The sequence below is a fragment of the Sitophilus oryzae genome, unplaced genomic scaffold (assembly GCF_002938485.1).
Source record: "Sitophilus oryzae breed Bouriz unplaced genomic scaffold, Soryzae_2.0 scaffold_1576_pilon_pilon, whole genome shotgun sequence".
NCBI lineage: Eukaryota > Metazoa > Arthropoda > Insecta > Coleoptera > Curculionidae > Sitophilus > Sitophilus oryzae.
Window position 1 is genome coordinate 14,276,556 of NW_022146254.1, and position 23,532 is coordinate 14,300,087.

Below are 23,532 nucleotides of genomic sequence, written 5' to 3' on the forward strand. Positions count from 1 at the left end.
ACACCACTTTTCTCCTTGTCGGGTCGTTGACGTTGACTTGTCGCCATTTTATTTCTTTTGTTTACACGTTGCAGTTTGCTTTGTAAATTGAATACATAAATTATTTAGGCAAATATAGGTTTTTGATAAAACTCCTTGGACTAACGTGTAGGTAAGTGTTGATAAGTAAGTTTTTTTCATCTTAACATGCTCATTGTCATTCTCCTGATTTAGGTGACAGAAAAGGATCATCAAATGAAATTGAATTTTATATTTTTTCATCCCAGGACCGATAATAAAATATATATTTTATGGATACCTTCCTAAATATCAGCGAGATGAGCCATCGGAAGAAAGGGACCATAGTACAAAACAGAAAGGTGATCTTTTTTCTTTCCACTTAGGATATTGAAATTATTATATACTGTAGTCGTGTTTGGCATTATGCTCTTAGAAATATAGGTAAACAAAGAAGAACAGATATAAAGCATCCCAGAGGAAAAGAGAGGCAATACCTGTACTCTCTCTCTGATATTTGTGAAAGTTACGGCAAAGTATTGTTGTAAATGTCATCTTTTTAATCGACCTGAAAACTTCGAGCAAAAGATGACACTTTCAACAAAACCCTGACAGATATCAGAGACGATACAGGTTTTTCCTCTCTTTTCCCCTGGAATACTTTTAATTTATTATTCTTTGTTTATCTAGATTTCTCAGAGCACTATGAACGAACTCAGCTTGTATGTTTGAAATAATCGTCCAGTTGGCTTCAAAATGATGATCGATGACATTTCCTATATAATTTTACTTTCAAAATTATGATATATATCGTCATTTCTAAGCCATCTATGACGCCATTTTTTTCAGTTTTGTTATAATTAATTTTGTCTCTTGATCTACTTGTAACATTATTTTTTAATTTTATTAATTTATTGTGGTGAAATTAATTTCTGTTGTATATTTGATATTGATATTAAACATATTTTTAAAAAATGGTGTATTTTTTTGTGTTTTTATCTATGTCATAATTAAAAATAAATGAAGAATTAAAATTTTTTATTTTTTTAAACTTCCCGCCATGCGTGACAATCTAGTCCGTAGTTCCTACAAGCGATATTGGGGGCGCTAGTAGCAGTAGACTTGTCAACAGTGTCAAATTTAAACGTCAATTTCACTTTCCAATATTTAGCAAGGCGCTCGCACTTCTCCTTGTGTATGTGTTTTGTGCATAGTAGAGTAAAGCACGTGTCGTAAAACCTTGTTGTCACAGTTTCTCCATGGCTATTTTATTGTTTTTATTGGATGTTTTGATTTTGTATTTTTTTTTGATTCGATTTTCTTAGTGTGTAGTGTCGGTTTAGTGTTTATTTTGATTACTTTTTATTTAAAAACTATAAAACATGGTTCGTCAGTGCCAAATTTGTAAGAAATTGGACTATTTAAGTCCTGGAACAACATTCCACAGGTAAGTCAAATTTACTATTTTGGCGTCAGTGGCGTTGTAGAAAGGCGCTTATTTAGATAATAATTTAGTAAATTATAAACCCTGGAAAATCTGTATTTTTTATATTTATCATTTACGTAAAGGTTCTTACTAACCTCGTTATTAATATAACGAGTAGATACATTATTAAGTACATAAGAAGTAGACACATTATTTTCTTGGGCATTGGTTAATTTAATGCTTTTTTTTATGAAAAATGTGTTTCTTTTTATTCTAAAACCATCCTTAGAATCTAAAATAACATACAGGAATTCCAGAATGATATTCCATTATGAAACAACAATTTTTAAGGCTTATTATAAACTATAAACAATCGAGAAAGTCGAAAAAATTACAAGCTACCAAACATTTTAAAATACCAAACATTCCTTATTTTTTTTCAAGACTAAAATATTTTACAAACATTACTTTTTCCCTATAGTTTCACATCAGGTATAGAAATAACTACGTTTTTATGATAGGGTCACCATTATGATAACAAAAATGACGAACAATGGTCCAGAAATGTAAACAAGTACATATTTTTTGTAAATATTTTTCTTACCGCTTGCATTTTTGTCCATTATTATTTCACAAATTATACAGGGTTATGTAAACCAGGTAGATATTTCGTTTTTTTTATATTAAACAAAGATAAAATAAATATGCCATTTTAAAATTTATCCAGTACTTACCTAGAGTTTTTTCTTTTTTTTTCTCGACTGTTAATCTATTATTAATTTGTAATACCGTATGATCGAAAAAAACGGCGTCCAGTTGGCTTGGAAAAAACCATCGATACATACTCCATATAATTTTACATATAAAATGACAGCGATCTTCATTTCATAGCCATCGCTGACGCCGTTTTTTTTCGATTATAAGGTATAATTTTCATTTTTTCTTTTATAATGTAATATCACTTAAGTAATATCACATATAATCTGAAGATAGTTTTAGAATTAACCAAAACGTAAATCTTTAATAAAACAATCTGTTATTATTTGCCATATATGTATGTATCCAAGAAAATAATTTACATATTATTATTATATGTTTTACTGTTTTTTATCTTTATTTGAAACTCAGAAATGTTGCATTGGCTTTCTAAAAAAATGAACTTGTAAGTTTTTAAAATGCTTCGTTTCGGAGATACAGGGTGTAGAAGTTTCATTTTTATTTCGATTTTTTTCCAAATAATTTCTGAAGTGACGTCAATATTTGGACGAAAATTGGCGTTTGGGAGTTTTTTGACATGAAAAATTAGATTTAGATGTCAATTTGACTTTTACTAATAGGGGGCGCCACCTACATATTTTTTAAGTTATTTGAAGAGTAATACTTTTTGTCTGTATCTATATAAAACTACTGAGAAAAATTTACATTTCCAACGTTTTTTACTTAATAAGGTCTCTTGTTGACACTCGCCACAAGTATAGTTCTCAAGATATTTGGAAACGAATTAATCAATACATTCTTCATAAATTATTTGGAAAAAAGCGAAATAAAAATGAAATTTCTACACTCTGTATCTCTGAAACGAAGCATTTTAGGACATAAATTTATACTATTTTTTTTACTGATTTTATTTGCAGATTATGCTGCCAAAGTTTCCTGAATACAATTCCGACCACTCTGTATATCAAGATATCCCCCATTACGTACTAGTTTTTCTTAATAATTTTCTATACATTTTCCAACGCCAAGATGTACCAAGCGCATACAAATACATCAAGCTTCAAACAAGCTTGCACGTTGACAGTAATACCTACAGTAATATTGTATTATATTAATGTAATATTTTTGAACCAATGTTCAATATTACTGTAGTAATACTGTTTATACTCATGCCTTTTATATTTGTTTGAATTTGGTGCATATTTCCATTGAATAAAGTATAGTCACCATTACCATTATTATACTTACTCTATAATAAAGACAGTAACGAGTTAAATAAATGTAGTTTTCATTTTATTCACTTCCTAAAAGCTTGCTTTAATGGAACAGATTCCTGTTTTTTCTAATTTACATAATAAGACATCACTTTTACCGGAAAAAAAAATTAAACAATTATAAAGTTTTTTCTCTTTCTGTTCTATTATATCTATAGAATAGATCCTGTTTTGATTAATATTAGAGTTGTAAATGTTTGACTAAAATTAATATTTTATTAAATTAATAATTTATCATCAATTTCAAAAATTAAATAATTTCGATTATTAAAATTTCTTCTATAACACGTACTTTATTATTTTTATCGTTTTTAGACTCTAAGACGTATTTTTTTCTAAGTCCTAAACTTTGCTTTATATTAAACTATTTTCTTTATCCTAAATCTTAATAATATAAAAAAGTTTAAATACGATATATTTTAATCGAATTATAGCTTCATTAAAATTAAAAAAAATACCCGCCTATGATACGGAGAGTGCAGGTGCACTGAAGAAACAAAAGACAGTGTTGCGTTGGGCGGCAGAGCCGTCAGGAAACGACCGTTACGACGGAGACAGCCTATCTATCGCTCGTGTCGCACTCGTTAGAGCCAAAAACAATAACACAACAATAACAAGACGTTGTCTGTCCGCATCTTCCAGCTATTTATGAATGAGATGCTCAGTCTATATTTTATTCTAAGTCTATGTCCTGATCTAATATAACACCCTTAATAGAGAAGTTTAGCAACCTACAACCGAACGTAGAGAGTGGAACGTCTTTAACTAATACCTTCTCAAATACTAAAGCATCTCCTTTTGTATTATGGATATTAATTCTCATTAATTTATTATTTATTAATTATAAAACAACTGATTATAAGAATTATTACAATATAGTTGCCCTTTTTCCAAATTTTGACAGATTTTTACCAAAAAATAACACGTATAATGAACAGTGATAGGCGGTGGGTTAATATCCAATGGGTATAATAAAGAAATTTGGGTATATACTTGTTACCCAGAAGGTGTAGGGTATATACCCATTGACAATATATTTCGTCGAGGAACCGTATTGTAAAATTCGATTATTCGCCTAACCTAAATTGAAATGTCTGCGTTGTGCTGTATTTTCGATACAATTAAGAATATTGCGCTATTGTGTAGTCCTTGTGTGGTAAGACAAGTAAGGTAACAACAAATTCTTGTTAAAATTTGTTATATTACGTTAAATTAACAAAATATACTTGGATATATACCGGGTATATAGAATTCACCTAAATTCAATGTACCCTGTATTTACCCAAATTTCAATATACCGGGTTGTTACTCTTCAGCCAAATTTCATTCTAGAGTGCCATGGCAGTGTTTAAACTAATTTTTGATCAAGGAGCACTGGAAAAATAGATTTGATCGTCTTATGTTTTTCGTGTCTTCTCCTGGCCGGTTAAAAGATGCCCAAATCGTATTTTTAATCATATCTCAATTTTTCCAAATGGAACAAGGGTGGCTTATTAACATATTTGGAAAAAGCATTTTTTGCAAATAATTTGGTACCGAACACTTGGTATTTTGAGTCAAAAAAAATTTTTCGTTAAGACCCACAAGTTACAATTTCAAATAAACTATATGCGAAAATGTCAAAAGTTGACATATGATATGACATTCTATTCAGAATGTCTTTTGCTATCGAATAAAGTAAAAAATACCGAGGGCGTCATTTAAAAATCAAAAGTTGTAATTATCTCCGGTGAAACTGGAAGTGACCAAAAACAATTGAATACGTCAATCAATCCTAATTTATGTGATATACTAACATACCAAATCTCGTTTTTTATCTAAAAAAATTAAAAAAGTTATAGGGATGAGCCACTTTTGAGACGCACCGGTATGAAATATTTTGTTGCTTACCAATGTTTAAGTTGTGTGATTGTTATTGTTATTTTTTCTGTTCTTTTTTTCTGAAAAACAAAAAATGCCGTAGCCATACATTTCTAACAAAACTTATTACAGCTCTTTTTCCAAAAATATCGTCCACTAAGGTATAAACATTATGTATAATATATATTTTTTGTTTTTCCAACAAATTTGGAAGTCGTCACGTCGCACAGTGGTTCCCCTTAATTAGCTGCGCGGTCATAACTGTTAGATATCTAGATATAGCTTGACTGCACCTTTATTAGTAGAAATTGATAACAAATGCTAAATAAATGTATATAAAAAAACTTAATGTAATATGTATTAAAAAAATTGTGCCCAGTTCGTGTGATTTGCATTTTAAGTTCTAACTGTTCAGAAAGGTATACAGATTATGTTAGCACATAAGAACATGTTTTTTCATATTGAAGAGGTCAAGTTTATTTTAAATGTTGTAAAGATAAAAGAGACAGTTGTTTCATTTTATAAATACAATTTTATTGCCAATTGATATACAGTGTGTCCACGAAATAAGTTGACACGAAGAGGAAAAAATAAGTTACTTTTATTTTAAGATAAAAAATCAATCTTTAACCACCCGGTATAAGATCCGGCGGCAATTCGCGGCAGCCAGTGGAAATTAATTTATATGCAATATACTTTAGGCAACAAGTATTTTCATGTCGTTTAAGAGGATTTGAAAGGGAAAGTAGTTAAAAGTCTTAAAGAGTGACAAGCAAAAATGTAAGAATACTATTTTTGTTTCCTTCAAATAAATTGCCATAAACTAAAATTACTTAGGTTTAATTAAGTGCAAAAAAGAAAAAATAGTTCTTTTTACCTTCTTTTCGAACGACCATTACAGAAAAGGCAACAGCTTTTGCCAATTTTAATCAAATAAATAATTAATTGGCGTTATCTGAAAACTGTTTATGTCAGCTTGATACCAGTAGCAAAAATGTGACATTTCTAATAAAAAAGCGCTACACTAGGCTTACTTGATTTTGTTATTTATTATGTATCGTTTACAGGGTAATATAAGAAAAGTATTATTGCAACAGTTTCATGCAAACACTTTGAAATTAGTATTTCTAAGTAATGACCTATCTGGGAACCACTGTGCGTCGCCGTCGTCCCTAAGTGTGGTTTTAATATTTTAGGAGGTATTAGATAATGCGATATCCCTCCCTAATAGAGAGGTTTAGCAGCTTTCCGCCAACAGCTCAACGTGTTTAAAAGCTCTACAAGTCAAGATTATTATTTTAGGATCAAGAGGTGTCAGAAACTAGACGAAATCCAAACAACCTTTCGGTAGATTTACGTTTTCGGCTAAGTCTTTTCGTAAATAAAGAGTTCTTTGTACGGTGCTCCTTTGAGTCGTTGAAAAAAGTTATATGTGTACTTTAACTTTCTTTCGTTAATTTCGGGAGGTTGTCGGTGTCTTTAATTTTACGATTTTGTTTTTATTGTGCGGTCTAAAACGATTGTAAATTGTAAATGTTTGGTAATGGGTGGCTTAGCCAAACATTTACAGTAACAAAGAAAAATGGTGTACTACAGTACTACTACTAGGAGTTGCCATTAACGACTGAGATCAATTTTACAGGCTTTATCTTTAAAAATAACGTCTCTTGTCATTTATGACATTTAATTAATATTGTTAAAGGCCAATGAATAGCTAAATGTCAATTTGGATATTTACATTTTTAAATTTTAAAGACTAATTAATTTTTTGTTCATAATATTCCTCCTTAAGACTGTTAATTACTTTACTGTTTTAGAAGTAATAACTAGGGATGAAAAACCGTCTCAAATACTGCCGTTTGTCAAAATTACAAAAAAATCTGTATAACTCGTTATTGATATAAGCGATACCAATTAAACCTTTAGTTACGTAATCGAGGGCGCGATTTTTAAATTAATTGTTGCCAATCATGGACATATTCGGCGCCGGGTTGACTAACTGGAATTTAAATTTCCCCCTGAGGATTCAGGTGGTAGCTCTGCTGTCAAGAATGTCAAGTTGCCACATACACGTTGTTGTGATACTTTAACCTTAATTTTTTTTACTAGTAGACCTTGCAGTCAAACACTGTTCTTTTTAGAACAACTTGTAGAGCAAAGTGAACAAGTTTGCTTAACGGCCGTTGCAAAAAACTCATCGCAACCGTATTAGAATATTTTGAACGGGAAAGAGGTAGTAATGTCCCTTAAGTGTTGTTAAGGAGGTGATTTTTGTTGATGTAAATAGTAACTGTTTATATATTTATAATTAATTTATTTTTGTTTCCTTTCAAAATATTATGATTAAAAGAAAATATGTAAAAGTGGGCAACGCTGTGCCGGTCAAGCTTAATCACGTCACTAAAAGTTTAATTGGTATGAACTATAGGTACTTAGATATACGTAGTTTTAAGAAAAAATAAGTCCTCATAGAAAACCCCAGAAGACAGATAGAGCAAGACAATAAATAAATTTATTTTCTTTAACTTTAAAAAATCTGCACTTTTTGCGCTTGTAGAGATTTGACAGATGTCATTGGGGTTGACAATTTTACTTCTAGAGATTACTACTAAAGTCAATGACTAAAGAATCCAAGGACAAATAACACCCGAGAGCAAATTGTGCCGATGTCACCAAACAGTGCCGTGGCACATATTTTTCTTAACCTAGCTGTTTGAAGCAATATTTATATTTTTTGATAATTGTTTTGACTACGCCTATGGTGTATCATACTAATTAATTACGAAAAAACGTACTAAAATGTTAACAAAAGGTACAAAACTAGTATCGACGTATAGCACATATCAAGTACACATAGATGTTAATTGAAAGTGAAGATATCGAATTCAATAAGAAAACGCTAAAAAGTTGGAGTGGACTGTTTATTTACCTATAAAACGTAACTCCTGGCTCTTTCTTATCTCTGCTGCTTTTAAACTTGAAAGCTGAACAACTAATCACCATTGTAATAAAGTTTATACAAAGTTTACTACACACAAACTATTAAAAATCGCTAAATTTGTCGCTGGTGACCAAATGATCACTCATTGTTTGCCATCAAAAGAATGGCCTCTAAGATCACAAATTCTGCTGCAGCCCACATATGGGCGTTACATGTCCTTATATTCTTTAGCCATTGACTAAAGTCATTAGTAGTTTTAGTAAGTATAGTTCCTACTAGAGACTGTTTACTAAAACTAGATTTCTTTAATTTGTTACTCTGATTTTTAAAACTAATTCCACAAAAAATAGACACATAGAAGAATGAATATAACGCATCCTTTGGTGACTTCGAAACTAACTTTTTGACGTTTTTGGAAGTCGTTAAGACATAAGTGTGTCATCACTTGACCTAATTGTGTTTTTTTATGTACGGGATTTAATGACATATGACTTATTGCCATACAGAATAGGATGGCGCCAAGATTTCAAAAAGTGATTAACTATGAAACAACAGAACTGTTATTAGTTCATGCAGTGTCAATTTTTGTACTGGTTTGTTTTTGGGTAATGTTTTGTAACTTATATTTCTATGGTCATTAAAAATAAGTGCTTTAGGTTAAAAAATGGCCAAATAAATTAAAAAGATAAAATTTTAAACAATCACTGTATTCATGACACTACCTACTACTGTTTCGTTCGTATCAATATTTTTGATGTAAAATAATTACATTTATTTCTATATTTTATTACAATTTTTTTCTTTACATTTTAATCATTATTAACATTAACTGACTCAACGGATGGAGAATGCAGAAAAGGAGCTGGAGGGATGTTTAGGAAGGGGGTTAATCATCGCAACCTTATAGATCTATTGTGTGTTCCCCTTTCTCTGCTATTGTTTCTTAGTTTCAATCTACTGGGTGTTCATTGAGGAGACTGTTATATACCCCGTGACAATCCGAAGATTTTTTTTACTTAAATGAAGGAATCTTTTTTATTTTTCTCGCTCGTAAGTCCTGAGAAATTTCTTCGAGCGTCTTAGACCATTGGAGGATTCTCATTCAAGGTTACTGATAGTTTTACAGAATATCTTCAGTAAATTTATGACTCGGTCATCTCGAAACCTCTTTTTGATATACTCCTTTATTTTCTTTTAATCAACGGAAGAATATTATCAATAAACATTTTATATAAAAATATAGATCTAGAACTCACATTTATAACAAAAACAGCATCTCTCATGAATCATTTTGGACTTTTTCCTGTCATCGTATAAATTAAATGGCGCCAAAATAGCATCTAAGCCGATAAGAATCTTTTTTATATTGCCTCAGCTATAAATTACGAGTTTGATTTACGTCCTATTGAGTACGCAGTGTTAAAAAGCAATAAAAATCTCCTATATGTAATCAATTAAACTATTTATCGCGGCCTATTATTAAACAATTGCCGTAATTCTGTAAACAACGTGGGTGGCAGAGCGGATCACTTTTTTCAGCCTTTGTCGCTTTTTCAAACGACACAGATAATGTTGAAATTGATTGATGAAAACTATTACAAAAACTTGTGGAAAACCAATTAACTACTTGTAGTAGAAATATGACATAAACTATACAGATGCAAAAGAAGACGCGGTTCTGACCGAAAAATATTGTTGCGGACCCGTGTGGAGTGTGGACTCGGCATAACCTAACTAGCTAAAATGTCCCGCCCCATATGACCTTAATATCGCATTAAAGAATAGACACCGTAATGATTCATTCGAACGTCCACTGATAACCATAACTGAGAACAGCCGAGCTCAACTGGAATGGAGTAGTACATACGAGAACATTCGAAACCTTCTCTATGCACCTAATGATCTATGGATTATTCGAGAACTCTTTAGCTATGGGTAGCTGTGGATATAAAAGCCGTCGGCTGGGGGCCTGAAGAGGACAGAAATAAATAGACGAGTACAGTTGTCCCGCTAAATTCAAAAATAAATTCTTTCTAGATAAATAGTTATAAATAGTTTGTATATAGTTTTTTAAGTCTTTTAATCGTTATTGTTTGTTACTTAGTGTAAATAAATTGTGTTTAAATAAAGTGTGACTTTCTATCCACACGGAACCGACGAAAAACGTAACAATATTTACTAAGTTTAAAAACTTCAAAGTCTTTTACTGGCCTCTAGTATCAAATTATTTTCAATTTCGAGAGATTTTCAATTTTCATTTTGCTAGCAACATAAAATTTAAAATACTCTTAATATCTCAAATTTCTCTAATTTGGGTACATTAGAAATATAAACATTGTATCCTTAAAAAGAACTTACGTGCAACGCAGGAATCAAACCATACTGCAAAATTTGGTTTACACGTACACACATTATTATTGCATTCTGTGTCTATTGTACCGCAATCTTCATCTGTTTCGCATGGACCATGTATTGCTGACGCTAAAATAACAAAAACTTTTATTTCTTTAAAAAAATCCATAAATGAAAAACAATTAATGACTTTAGAATAGATGAGCAATTGTACTAAAGATATCCAAGTTTTATTTAATTGTATTTTACTTATAAACGATACCATACAGCTTTAAAGCGCTAAGTACATATATGGACTATTTTATGTAATAAGTCGTATAAATTGTTGGAAATTGTAATGAGGATGTTACAAAACACTTCGTTAAATTAATTGGATCAAACTTCATTAATTCACTTTAACTATATACATTTTTATAATTAAATAATATTTCTAAATTAACTAACTTTAGTTTTACCTATCCACTATAACATTCTTCAATATTGCATTAGATTAAGAGTAGTCTATAGGTCACAGGTCGACAATATACTTTTAAAATTTCTAAGATTTTCTACATATTTATTTAATTTATAATATACAGGGTGGTCCGAACTGTATTCCGGAAACTTCGGCAGCATTCTCCATTTAAAAATAAGTAAAAAAGTTCGTATAAATGTATGTCCTATTTTCGGAGATACAGGGTGTAGAAGTTTCATTTTTATTTCGATTTTTTCCAAATAATTTATGAAGTAACGTCAATGTTTGAATGAAAATTAATGTCTGAGGGTTTTTTGACATGAGAAATTTGATTTTGATGTCAATAGGATTTCTGTTTGTAGAGGGCACCACCTACATGTGTTCACACTTTTCCTCCGTACCTGTATAAAACTATGGAGTTAAAAATATACATTTCGGTGAATTTTTACGTAAAAAATGACTCTTGGTAAAAATTATCACACTTCTCATCATTCCACTTCACAAGTAGAAGTCACATTGATATCAAAATCAAGTTTCTCATGTTAAAAAACTCCCAGACACCAATTTTCATCCAAATATTAACGTTACTTCAGAAATTATATGGAAAAAATGGAAATAAAAATAAAATTTCTACATCCTGCATATCCGAAACTCAGCATTTTAGGACATACATTTATACGTACTTTTTTACTTATTTTATCTGCAGCATATGCTGCCGAAGTTTCCGGAATACAGTTGGGACCACCCTGTAGAATAATACTTTTTATTATATTAGTGCCTAGTGCCTACATATACTACGGCAGACAACATCTAAAACTCGAAACTCAAATGTTTATTTTTATCTGTCTAACTATCTACTATTCCACCAAAATACTTTGAAATTATACGTCTTCTGTGACGAAGTTTTTCTTCAATTCCACTTCTTCACTAACCATTTTTTTAATCTATAATTACACTTAATATTCATGTTTATACTTATAAGTGATTAAAATTAGATATGCACTACCATAAACCTTTTAAATCCTTTAAAAAACATATGTAGGTGTTTCTAAAACATACGTACCTTTTATTCCTGCGATAACACAAGCCACACAGACCAGTAATATCTCCAAATGCATCGTTGAATAATAGCCTTAATGTAAAAATCCTTTTTCTCAGTTTAAATTTTCGATCAAATCGTAAAGCTTGCCCTCATCAAATTGTTTAGGTAAACAATGAGATGCATGGTCTGTAACAAAATATAATGAACATTAATAGATTTATTGCTTCACGGCTTACTATACGATGTGTTAAGAGTACTCGAATGAAAGTAAAATTTTTAAGATAAACATATTAAATTTAATATGTAAACTGTGATGGAAGCAATTGAGAAAAGTGCTCATTAAGTAATGTATATTGTTCTATTTTTATGTTTTTTGGTGTTTTTATACAGGTTATTGTCTCTAAGTAAGATAATACCACAATTTACTTTATAGTCTGTGCTAATACATTTGATACAAGTGCAAACTATGAAATTTTATATAGACAATACTATTTTTCTTTGCTATAGAGAGTTTATTATAGGAATTATAGCATAGTGTGTCTTGTAGACCATCAATCTAACAAATCACCACTTAGTACAATTAATAGGGTCAGAATATAATTAATTTCTTTGATATGTTAAGCCGCGTCCAAGCTAAGCGAACAAAATGTTCGCGAACATATTTAATTAAACAGATATTAAGTGAAAATTGTGAGATAGGTAGATTTATAAATAATAAAGCCAACAAGTACAGCTAGCCTAGGCTTAGGGTATGAACATAGTGGAGGCAGGTTTCTGCTTTCCGGCAACCAGCGCCGTCTCTGGGGACCTATTCTTGACCACATATCGCTCACATCTCGCATCTCCGAAAAAGCCATATAACAATACACGTGATGCCTAACTTTGCGTATATGCCGTGTATTGTTATATGGCTTTTTCGGAGATGCGAGCAGGGTTCGGAAGTAGTTAATTAAGAGGAAATTTACCTGATTAACTAACCTAACCTAACCTAACCATATCCAAACGCCGCTCCCGCCGCGCCGGCCCCGCACATAGGGGTATTTGGTCTATAAACCTGGCCAAAAGTGAAATATTTTTATTTTCATTTTTTATCTTAACTGAATGCAAATCTATAAATACTAAATGTAAGCGCGTTTATTAGCTTTTTTAAGTCGTAAGTTGACTATCAAATAAATAATATATTTCAATTATAAGTATGAATTATTTTGAGTGTATTCTGAAAATTTCTAAGATTATAAAATAGTGGAATTGTTTGTAGTGCTTTTTTACAAATTGTTTATAATAACTGTCATGATGGATACAGAGCCAGCTGGCAAGTCCTGTTTTATGCCATATTTTTATTTTGAAACGTTTCCTTCTATTCTATTTCTTTATAATGTTTTATATTTAAAAAATCAGAGGCATTTTTATAAGGTGTAAGACTATTCGGCAATATTCCGCATGGAAATTAGTATCCGTTCAGTGCTTAAAGTCTCCAGCTTTGGAATATGTACAAAAATCTTGCCAATATTTGCCACTGCCAAAAAAAACATTGATTTAAATAGATTCTTAAACGAAATAGTCTTTACCCTATAACACCCATCCTCGCTCAAATATCGTCTATAATATACAAATTACTTTCTTGTTCTAGCATCCTCATCCAATTGCTTGGTTTTGCACAGAATGCACCCTCTCCTCTAATCCTCTAATAATTTGATCGGTGGAAAGGGTTTCAGAGTAGAGGAAAAAATATTGTGTAGGAAAAACAAAATGGGGTTCCATATTAGCACCCTCTCCTCTAATAATTAATATTACTAACAAAAAAGCAAAAAAATCATAAAACATAATTTTGGCCAACCTTTAGTTCTTAATACCCTCTGTGCCGTCGGCGCCTGCAAAAGCAGAAATAAATAAATTTTCGTTCGGGTAAAGCGAGAACGCCGATGAACGCTGGTTGACGGCTCCTACCTGCTTTCACTGTGAACTAGCCGATTTGATAACACGCTTTAATTTTTCAAGGTTATAAGCGCGAGGCGGCGCGGCGCGGCGCTACTATGTAACCATATACAGGGTGTCCCAGAAATACGTGCAAGTATTTTAACTTAACTGGTAGTATAGTTCAACCCCAGAAACACGCCTATGAGGTTTTTTTTCTAAATATTTTTTTTTTTTTGAAATTCGGAATTTTTTGAAAATATTTTTGGAATTTTTGCAATTTTTTTAGTTTTTATTTAAAAAATAATTTCTTGATAATATGGCAACATAGGTAGTAGATTAAATTTATAAGAAAGAAAATCCAGAAGAAGATCCAGTGGTTCTCAAACAAATCTCGAAGTATTGGAAAGAATATGTAAGGACCAAGAACTATTGACTACAATAAAACGACGGAAAGCAGCATATTTTGGTCATATTTTTCGAAATAACAAATATAGTTTCCTACAGCTGATCGTTGAGGGAAAGATTGAAGGACGACGAGGCATCTGGCGTAAACGGTTTTCCTGCATGCGGAATTTGCGCCAGTGGTTTAATATAGGAGAGGCAAGTGCAATTATCCGTTTGGCTCAAGACAGGGAGGAATTCCAATTGATGGTCGCCAACCTCCGATGAGGAGAAGGCACATGAAGAAGGTTCTCAAAATTTGAGCAAAAAATCATTTTTTTTGGAAATTTTCAAAGTAAAATAACTCCGTTATTTTGGACTTATTTGAAAAACGATAAAGAGAAAATATGTTTCTTTTATCGAGATCTACCACCCTTTAAAATACTTGCACTTATTTCTGGGATACCCTGTTTATAACAATACACGTGATGCGTATACGCAAATTTGCGAACGATGTCAAGAATAGGTACCCAGATTGGCGCTGGCTACCAGTAAGCGGCAAACCTGCTTGCACTGTGTTCGCACACTTATTAAGGAGCGCTGAGCGCGGAGCGCCGAACGACTAGCTGTACGCCAGAGCGTGCGTTTGCCTATGCTAGAGCGCGCGCGTTCTTTTTCCGATGGGTGTCGGTACATCAAGAGGAGCGAACGGCGTGCACTTCGGCGGACATTGTACCGGACACTTGGAAGGGTCTCATTTAATTTCGGGCGTCCATCTGTGATTTTTATTTTTTACCGAGTATTCGACAATGGGAGACGCAGTTATTGACTGGGATCGTGTAAAACATTTACAACTAATTTGTGTACACAAAGAAAAGATTTTATAATTTTAATTTTATTGTGGGTTGAGTGTGAATAGCTATGTAGCTAAACTTCGTCCATATAATTTCATTTTTGTTAATAAAGACCTTTATGATTATTTTTATTAAAAACCGGAATTATAATGGGATTCTGAAATTGAAATTTTTACCATTACATTTTTAGAAATAAATATACCGGTGGAATATTGAAAAGTGGTTCACTTCTATAACTTTTTTAATTTTTTAGATAAAAAACGAGATTTGGTATGTTAGTATAGGACATAAATCAGGATTGATCGACGTTTTCATTTATTTTCGGTCACTACCCATTTCACCGGAAATGACAACAACTTTTGATTTAAATAGTACCCTCGGTATTTTTTTACCGTATATGATAGAAAATGACATTTTGACACAAATGACTAAATAGAATGATATATTATATGTCAACTTTTGACATTTTCAATTAAAAAATGGCCATAAATAAACGTAACAACAATTTTACTCAAATACCAAGTATGTAATACCAAATTATTCGTAAAAAATGCTTTTTCCAAATATGCTGAGCCAGCCTCGTACCATTTGAACAATTTGAGTTATCATTAAAAATACGATTTATTGGGCATCTTTTAAGCGGCCATGAAAGGATACGAAAAAAAATTACACGATCAAATATATGTTTCCAAAGTTCTTTGATTACAAATTAATAGTTTTAACTCAGTCTTGGCACTCTAGATTGAAATTTACAATGCTATTTTTATTTACTTGGAAATGTCTAAAATTGACATATGGTATGTCATTCTATTCAGAATGTCATTTTCTATCAAATAAAGTAAAAGTACTTTCTAAAAATCCAAAGGATACAATCTAAAAATCCAAAGTTGTAGTCATTTCCGGTGAATCAAGAAGCGACCGAAGGTAATTGAATATGTCAATCAATCCCGATTTATACTAACAAACATATACTAACAAACCAAATTTCGTTGTATTATCTGAAAAAATAAAAAAGTAAAAAAGGAGAACCCCTTTTGAGAAACACCTGGTAGAATCGGCTGAAAATGAATACAGGTCTTAAAAGTACACTATAACGAATAATCTACCAAAAAACCGTCCGCCTGCTAAATATTGATTCTTCAACGACAAAAGTTCTTAAACCGGTTAATTTATTTAATAAAATACTGGTACTGTAGTTTTCTCAGCTTTGCACCAATTTTGTTTTGCTACAGAGTTTCTTTTTTTGTTTTTTTTTGCAAGCATTAGCCAATACAATAAAAGCAGCTGCCGCAATTTTGACCTTATCATCCACATTTATTTTTTTAACTCACATTAAGCCGGGCACTCGAAAAAACAGCGATTGCTTAAACGCATCCTAGATCTATAGTTCCTAGATCTACTATTCTAATCTATCTATTTGTTCGCTTGGCTTGGACGCGGCTTTAAGATATGAAATGAGGATGGATTGACGTATTTAGTTAGTTTCGCTCACTTCCTGTTTCACCGGAAATTACTACACACGAAAATGACAATCTGCATAGAATGACATATCAAAGAGAATTTGACTCGTATAGAGAATTTGACAACAATTTCGTTTTATTAACTGAAAAAAATAAAAAAGTTACAGGGATGAGCCACTTTTAAAAAACACCCGGTATATACCTTGTAACCAAACAAACTTAGTAGTCTATATGTTTAACTCTTCTTAGATCATTGTTTAGGTTTTCATTAAGGTTTCTATATAATAAATGACACTTTTGTTATTGCAATTCTTTTTAAATTAAAACAATAGCATTAACAATAACAAATAGAAATATAATTAGCGCCTAATGACTACATAATTGTTTACAGCGACGAGCAGCTGATAAAATTTTATTTTACATCTAAATGAAACCCTTTTTTAAATGTAAGGTCTTCGAAGATCACACCCGAGACTGAAAAAATCAATTAGTCGTCTCCGATTTGTTACATATCACGAACAATTTAATATTCTTTGTTATTATACTGTATTTTAAATTATCTTAATTTTGTAATGGTGAACTGATAAGAAGAGTGTTTATGAAAGCAGAAGAAAAAAAGGGCTCTGTATTATCGACCGTTAATAAAAAACTTATCTAAACTATCTGTTAATAAAACTATTCCAGAGATTGAGTTCATTAGGTTTTTGAGTTATGTCAGTTTTCATACTACTGAGACTTGATAAATAATATACCGTAGATGGTAGGGCAGTAATAAATTGTTCTATATAAAAATGTTCATAATTTTAACGTAATCAGTACCGTATGATCGAAAAAACATTGCCACAGAGACAATCTGAATATAATAATATATCATAGATCTCATATGTCAACATTTGATTTTCGCTTAAAAAATAGTGTTTTAAATTTCAATCTTGAGTATCATGGCTGTAATTATAACGAATAGTTGAATCGAAATAGCAAGTATACAGTTTCAGGGTGTCTCACTAGTAATCATTACATGGCATGGCAGTCATAGGCAGCCTTCTTCGCAGTCATTGGCAGTAGCTTGATAGTAAAATTATATTTTGGCAGTACATGTACAGGGTCAACTTTCGTTTAGCTGAAATCAGTTATTACAAAAAAAAATTGTCTTTAAAAAGCTACTGTGAACCACGGAAAACACAAATTTTCCTGCGGATATGCTTAATTTCCAAATTTCGCACTTTAGAATAACTGAAATCTGCTATAAAAAAGTACATTTTGCGTTTTATTTTTAATATTTTTCTGATCATATAAACAGAAAAATTTTCCTGCGGAAATAAGCTGTTTTCATTTTCTAAGGAAATTTATTAGACTTTAAAATAACTGAAATCAGTTATATAAAAAATAAATAAATTTTTGCCTTTTAGAAGCATTCACGAATTGAGGAAAATAAAAGTTTTTCTCTGGAAATAAACTGTATCCATTTTCTGAGGAAATTTAATAGACTTTAGAATAGCTGAAATCAGTTATATAAAAAATAAATATATTTTTGCCTTTTAGAAGCGTTTACAAACTCAGGAAAATAAAAAATTTCCTGCGGAAATGCTTGATTGTCATTTTCCATTTGTTCCTTATTACTATTATCGGGTCTTGTAAAGTATAAGTACCCACGAATTTACCAAATTTTTTTTTCGCCGAAAGTCCTATGCTTATAGAACACTTAAAAGAAAAAAATCCTTGGACGAAGCACTTTTGAACCAAAAAAAAATCATTTAAAAGTGTCTAAAATGCTAACCAATCTAATAATAAATCTAATAATATTTTTACAAAATCACAGTTAATTATTAAAATATAAAAACCACAGCTTAACACCCTCCACAAAGAAAAGTTAACCAAAGCAACCCAAATGCTAACCAATCTAATATTTTTGGAAAATCACAGTTAATTATTAAAATATAAAAGAAAATTTTTTTGTTTTGAATCAGCCCTATTTACGTAAAGCTTTAATAAAAAACAAGAATAAGTGCAAAGTGTAATTCCGAGGTACTTATAGTTTACAAGAACCTATATTATCTATTCTACAAGAATTGTTATTCCTCCGAAAGATGTTTTACACCCCCCAGCACCCCTATTCGCTCCTGGGTCCCGTAAGCTTCTAAACTGAAAAATGTATGAAAAACAAAGTGCATAAAATGACATTGACACATTTCACAACTCTTTGCTCGTAAAGGCTCGTATAAAACAAATATAAGTTCATTTTTCATGTAACCGATTGCGGCTATTCTAAAGTTAAAGCATTTTTTATGTAAAATAAAAATAAAAAATTTCCGCACACACCCGGAAGACTAGTTTTGATGTAACAGATTTCGGCTATACTAAATTCCAAAAAATGAAAATGACTCATATCCGCAGGCAAATTTTTGTATATTTGTACTCCTAACGCCTTCTAGAACGCATATATAAAGTCATTTTTTATATAACAGATTTCAGCTAAACGAAAGTTGAGCCCATGTACATTTTTTACCCAAGTGAGACACCCCTCGGCGGTACCAAACTATTTGTAAAAAATGCATTTTCTAAACCTATTCTAATAACCCACCCTTGTTCTATTTGAAAAAAAAAATATTATTATTAAAAATACGATTAGGGCATTTTTAACTGGCCAGGTAAAGTCATGAAAAACACTAGATGGTCAAATCTATTTTTCCAAGGCTCCTTGATTAAAAATTAGTGATTGAAGCTATAACAGCGTTAATAATAAATTACATATACTATGAGGCAATTCTAAAGATAAAACATATCTACTGAAGAGCTCAGGTTTTTATAAAATATCATTTAATCGGAAATATTCTGAGTAGACTAGAAGATAATAACTACATACATATATAGATTCAAAGGACATAATCAACGTTCAATTAAGATATAATATGGCTATAATAGAGACATGATATATTCTTATGTTGCTTGTATAGATGTTCAAGCCAAATTTCAACTTTCTAGTGTCTCCTGTTTAAAATTAAAGTGGATAATATTGTGACCTTGGTTCACTCTTTATAACTTGATAATTATATAGGAAATTGCTATATAAAAAAATAGGCGAAACCAAATAATTAATTAAATAAACTCCAAAATAATTTAATTTTTTTTTATCTAAATTCCTTTGCGCTTAATCTTAATCTTCGTACCTTTTTACTCTGGGCTGATTATTCATTATGAAATTATTGTTGAATTAATTATTAAAGTTCAAGTCGTCAATCATATAATAAATCATATCAATCCTTTTGAACTGAGGCACACTGAGGTAGATAATATAGTCATTAGAGAGAGAGAGTAAAAAAATTCCCATAAAAAAATTGGTGTAGTGTGTATCACCGAATATTAAATTGGTTATATCTTATTAGATGATCCTACATGATAAGATGTAAAATATGAGGGCTCCAAAAGCTTGTTTTTTATGTAAACACTCTATTAAAGAACTATATAATAATCTAGATTGGCTTGTTACTTTATATATTCATAAATCAAACTGTCTTTTCTTTAATAATAGAGTATAGAATAGATAAAATAACCATTAGTAAGTAAACTATGTTGTAAAAAAAGATGGATTTTTCTATATTAGGTTTACTTTGTATTAAGTTCAATATACCATAACGATCGAAAAAAAAACGGCGTCAAAGACGGCTGGGGAATGATAATCGATGATAATTTTGGCGAGGTCAAGCACTAGATGTCATTATACTAGGCCCGTACTCCTTTTTATTTTTTAATGGCCGTGTTTTGAACTACAAGATAATAAAATATAATGAGCAGTTGCAAATACAGTAATAGTACTAAACAATGCTCATTTTCTTCCCTTTTAAGAACAGTACTTTTTTACATACCATTTACTTTAAAGATAATCTAAGGCTTCTTGTGGTAGTTGCTCTATAAAACAGGTACTATTTTGTTGTTAAAGTCATCTGTGGAGGTGGTTGATGATTTATAGAGGCTCTCAGTAGTACTGCCTCGCTTGTTCAGAGAGATAGAGATCTAAAGTGAAAGTTGAAGGTACTTTGAGTATTTTTTATTATGTATTGTTAACTGTAGTGAAGTCGTCATTAAAAATATATGTTTTTAATATTCTACTGTTATAGAGAGTGTATAAGAATATTGGACAGTTATGATGTAGCCAAATATGTTGCAATTTTTGTTAATCAATGTAAATCTTTGTATCCCAACAAAGTAGTAATTAGCTCGTAAAAGGCTATAAATTCTACTCAAAATGGTGTCATTTATATAATGGTATAAGTCTGAAAAATAAAATAAAAATAGTAAAAATGGTATGCAAAATAAATTTTAATTAATGGGGAATTAATGGAGTAAAGATTATTAATAATAGTACTGAAGCAGATAGTGCTCAAACTTTTTTTTATTGGCCCTCCATTTTCGATCACTCGCTGTATCGATCCACTTATTTTCAAATCATTCATTTAAATGTTACCGAACAACTCTTGAATTGTAGGCTAGCACACCATCTTATTATTCTTGAAACCATCAATTTTAGGTATATAGATAATTACTAATGGTTGCGTATTCAGGACTTTCCCAACTTGCGTTATTATGTAACATATTTTAGTATTCATCTGATCACAGCTTTTTCAGTACAAGCTGGTCATGCGGACAAACGAAGCACCCCTGTTTAAACTGAGTAAATTGTGTTCAACTGGCATATTTTGATTCCAAAAATACACACACGGCCAAAATTATTGCATATAACGATATTTTTATTTTATTTTGGACCTAATATGATTCTTTTTATATTTTTGGACATATTGGCTTACTACACGGCTAACTAATATAAAATTAAAAATCTAAGTGCAACTAGGCTGTTATTATAATTTTATTTCATAATGAGTGAAAATCAACAAAAACAAATTTCATTTTGAACAGAAAATACTGAAAATAATTTTATTTATTTCCCAAAACTAATAGTCTGTATTGCCTCCTCGAGCCTCAATGCAAGCTGTGAGACGACGTGGCATGCTCTCAATTAAGTTGTCCAGAAGATGTTGAGGAATGACTTCCCATGTTTCGCGCGCAGCAATTTTCAATTCATTTAAAGTACGGGGGATCATTCCTTTTGGCAATATGGCGTTATAGCATGTCCCAAACATGCTCGATCACATTCATATCTGGAGACATCGGTGGCCACCACAGTTTTCTTATACCCTCTTCCTCACAAAATTCGCGAACCGCTAAAGTGCGATGGGGAGGAGCATTATCGTCCATGTAAACAAATTCATCCCTCACTGCCCCCTCGATATGGACGCACAATAGGCTCTAAAACGCCTCTAAGATATGAGGCACCTGTCATTGTGTTATCAATAACAACAAGAGGAGTTTGAGCTCCGTGCATTATACCTGCCCATAATGCCCCCTTGAAATGGGATACGGAATTGAGCTGCATTCAAACGTGCTCGTCTTTCAGATGCTCTCCAGACCAAAGTTAGTCGCGAGTCTGACACTAGGCCTATTCTTGTTTCATCATTAAACGTGACGAAATTTCAATTAAGTCCATTTCCAATTAGCTCTCATCTCTTCAGCCCATTGTAGTCGCAATTTTGTGCTATAAATTAAGCTTCGGAACACGTAGAGGCCTCCTTAAATGTAATCCTCTGTCATGGAGTCTTCTTGCTATGATTTTTCTTGAAACATTCACTCCTTCAAGGCGAGTTAACTCATTTTTAATAGCAGTACTAGAAAGCAGGGGATAGCGTCGTGGCAATTAGGGATATTTGACGGTGTTGCACCAGCAGTAGTAACTCTCTTTCTTCCTCTTCCAGGCCGGTCTGTAACCTCGTTTGTCTCCTTGAATTTTTTTAATATTCGCGAAACATCGCTTTGGTCAACTCCTACAATTTCAGCTATTGCAACTTGCCGGTAGCCCTGTTGAGACAGTGTTACTATTCTGACTCTATTAAACTGTAAAATAATGTTTCTAGGAATTGTAAGGCCAAAACAATGGTCAAATTTCTTCTGAAACACAAGAGACCGCCAAATCGAAATGTGCAAGAATTTGTAATAATATTGGGTCTGAACGATAAACATTGTTTACCATATCCATTTTAACAAAAAAATGTTTATTACAGATTTCAAAGCTATGAATAAAAAACTCTTTAAATTCCTTTACGTATATTTTTAAACGATATATAATATGTCCCCTGTTACATATGAAGCAATAACAATTTTAAATTTACAAAAAAATAAAATAAAAAGTCATTTATAGCGTGAACCTTTAAAAACCTGGACCACCTTCAAACATACTTTAAAAAAGAAAACATATTAAGAACTAGTACTAAAGCCTTTTTATGGTAATATTAGTCATGTAGAAAGCATGTTATATTAAAAAAAAGTACCATAAATTCAATGAGAAACAAATAAGTGACTAAATTAATGTTTGTGTGTCCTCGTTAACACGATTTACATAGTACATAACGCCAGGCGTTTGGAAGCTAAGGTACTACATCAAACTTTCAAACTACGAACACATTTTTTCGATTCTGCTCTGGCTCTCATGAATATAAAATAATATCAATAATGTGGCGCTATAATTTACATATATTCACATCCATCTGTCAAACGCATGTTCCGTCGCCTGCGAAGAGACAATCATTAGTTTGAATTATAAACAAATTTGTTACAAAGCTAATAAGCTAACAACGCATGATGTAGGACTGAAGCCACTTCCGACAATAGTTTAAACTCATTTGATACACATATGATTTTTAAACCAACACTGACGTTTCGCTTAATATTAAATCATCTTCAATCAGGACGGTTAAATAAATAAATAAATAAATAAATAAATGCCTTTATTGTCAAAAAATTTTTCAATT

At 31.3% G+C, this 23,532-nt stretch overlaps 1 protein-coding gene and 1 long non-coding RNA gene across 2 annotated transcripts in view; one reads left to right on the forward strand and one right to left on the reverse strand.

Annotated features, from left to right (window-relative positions):
- LOC115879277 overlaps positions 1 to 23,532 on the reverse strand; it is a 45,232-nt gene that overhangs the window by 4,138 nt on the left and 17,562 nt on the right. Inside the window, exons 2-3 of the mRNA XM_030895994.1 lie at positions 12,085 to 12,249; positions 10,574 to 10,696 (exon numbers count right to left, since the gene is read on the reverse strand). Coding sequence (XP_030751854.1) covers positions 10,574 to 10,696; positions 12,085 to 12,139 — 178 coding nt within the window. The 5' untranslated portion in view covers positions 12,140 to 12,249. The remainder of the gene's footprint in view (positions 1 to 10,573; positions 10,697 to 12,084; positions 12,250 to 23,532) is intronic.
- LOC115879278 lies at positions 1,189 to 3,416 on the forward strand. Its single transcript, XR_004049687.1, has 2 exons — positions 1,189 to 1,444; positions 3,058 to 3,416. It is a non-coding gene; the product is annotated as an uncharacterized LOC115879278 (long non-coding RNA).